Source organism: Palaemon carinicauda, chromosome 15 (assembly GCF_036898095.1).
Source record: "Palaemon carinicauda isolate YSFRI2023 chromosome 15, ASM3689809v2, whole genome shotgun sequence".
Taxonomy (NCBI): domain Eukaryota; kingdom Metazoa; phylum Arthropoda; class Malacostraca; order Decapoda; family Palaemonidae; genus Palaemon; species Palaemon carinicauda.
The window spans coordinates 10,544,037-10,546,536 of NC_090739.1; the positions used below are offsets into that span (position 1 = coordinate 10,544,037).

The following is a 2,500-nucleotide window of genomic DNA, read 5'->3' on the forward strand; positions in this document are numbered from 1 at the left end:
AAATTTATTATAAATGTAAACGAAATAAACTAACTCACCTGTGCAATGCTGCAGTTACAGCCCCAACACAAGCGAAGTTTTTTTGTATAAAGGTAAACGAAATAAATGAATTAACTCACCTATGCAATGCTGCAGTTACAGCCGCAACACAAGAGAAAATTTATTATAAATGTAAACGAAATAAACTAATTAACTAACCTGTGCAATGCTGCAGTTACAGCCGCAACACAAGCGAAATTTATTGTATAAATGTAAGCGAAATAAACTAATTAACTCACCTATGCAGTGCTGCAGTTACAGCCGCAACACAAGAGAAAATCTATTATAAATGTAAACGAAATAAACTAATTATCTCACCTGTGCAATACTGCAGTTGCAGCAGCAACACAAACGAGAAGGAAGACCAGTGACCTCATCGTGAACCTCTGGTGGCTAAGAGCTAGAATGGCGAGGCTTTAAGTAGCTATCCTAGGCAGTTGCCAGTTACTGTTTTAGCGGGGTTATTAACAAATTTGTTCTTTAAATCTTAATTATTGATAATCAGATAAGAATATGGTTCTTGTCGATGATATAGATCTGACTGGAGCAAATCGATTTTGGGTTTAGGAATAATTTCTTTGTTTTATCAATGTTTTACTGTATTTTTGCAAATATATTACACAGTATTTTATTAATATATTCCACCCTTTCGTATATTTTCATAACTTTCCACTCTAATCTGTGGAATTTATGAACAGTAGTATATTTAGAGTCTCTTAACTCAGCCTCATTTTAAAGTATTTAAAGTCTTTAGTAAAAAAAATGTAGAACACGTATTCGATTATTTCCTCAAAAAACAATCTATGTCGGAAATAAAAACTACAAAAAATAAGACATATCATCTCTCATTATAGTGCCTTCAGTACACCTCATACTTTACACTGTGAGCATCACTTATGGTTCTTAGTAATGTCCCTTCGGTCCCTACCTGCACTTACTTTTTTGTCTTCGACTTTATCTCCTTTCTTGCATACTCTCTTCCGTGTTCATGCTCAACATTTCTCCGTTTACTCCATATTCCAAACGCAGGATACGGATGACGATAAATAGAAAAATAAGGATACGAAATGTAAAAAGAAAAAAAAAAATAAAGATATGAAATGTAAAAAAAAAAATGAATAAATAAATTACTTTCCCAATACAGCAACTGGAAATTGAGTAGCATTTTTATTTAAAAAGACATAATCGTATTACCTTATATATCTAGGTTAAATACTACTTAATTTCCAGTTATTTTTCCGATAAATAATGTAATTTTTTTCCAGGCAAAATGTTTTAAGTTCTTTTATATTATTTAGTAACAGGTCTCTTAAGAAATCAGTCATATATATATATATATATATATATATATATATATATATATATATATATATATATATACGTATGTATGTATGTGAAGTAATTTCAATGTAATTTGTGTTGGCAAATGTAAGAGCTAATTATAGGTCCTCACGAAAAAAAAGTTTTGGAAGTAAATTAAACTTACTAACTTCTTGAGAGTTATACATTTTAATCTAACCATGTCCATTTTCATCAAACCTATCGCTCTAAATGTGCTCTTTTCTATTTCAGATATTAGATAAGATTGTTATGGGATTAACCAACCACAACAGCTATGCATAACCAAGGAAAAACTTTCCCAGTTAACCAACAACAGTAAGTTGAGATATTTCCCTTTAAGTTGTATATCTAGCGCTGCATATATGTACGATTAATCTCTTCCTTTTTATATAAGTATTTACACCATATAAATTACATTTACTGTTTTATATGTATGAAATAACTGTAACATGTTTTACGTGAATTATATCACTTACTCGTTGAAGTCGCCTTAAAGGAATTCAGTTTAGTATTTAAAGATCCTAATGCATTTTCATTTGGGGGGGGGGTCGTATTTATTTATCCCTTGCTAGATTGTATAGGAAGTGTTTTAGCGAAGGGTCTCCATTTCGAGTTTTATTTTCTGATATTGATTAATATATCTCGATCGTATTTGTAGTCTGACTCCCAGAATTTAAAAAAAAAAAAAAAAAAAAAAGATAACTAAGATACAGTAATGAAACCCAGGATTTTAACGTTGACTTTATGATATTCAAGTATAGAATCTCATAATTCAAAACTCAGGTATGCTATCATATATAAGGAATAGTCCATTTCCAATAATATGTGGTTTAAGTATCGTTTTTATTTTGATTAATAAGAATATATTCATTATGACATTCTCCTGTTCGTATATCATAGTCACCACGTAGTTTATTACTGGTATATATCACAGGTTAAATATTTTGAAATAATTTTCTAATCGTAGATGATGTGTGTGAATAAACATCAAGATTCTGTTATCATTTTCCTGATATTAAAGAATTTCGGATAATCTTCTATTGTGGTGTTCGTTCTCAATTAATTTTGGAAAAATATTGAGTGAGAAAATTTCAGATAATTTTACACGTTGTGTCAAATG

General features: G+C 29.9%; 1 protein-coding gene across 1 annotated transcript in view; it reads right to left on the minus strand.

The window, feature by feature from the left end:
• Window positions 1-464, minus strand: part of LOC137654234 (lysosomal aspartic protease-like) — a 9,356-nt gene extending 8,892 nt beyond the window's left edge. Inside the window, exon 1 of the mRNA XM_068387869.1 lies at window positions 358-464. Within this exon, the coding sequence (XP_068243970.1) occupies window positions 358-416 (59 nt within the window). The 5' untranslated portion in view covers window positions 417-464. The remainder of the gene's footprint in view (window positions 1-357) is intronic.
• Between the last annotated feature and the right edge of the window lie 2,036 nt (window positions 465-2,500).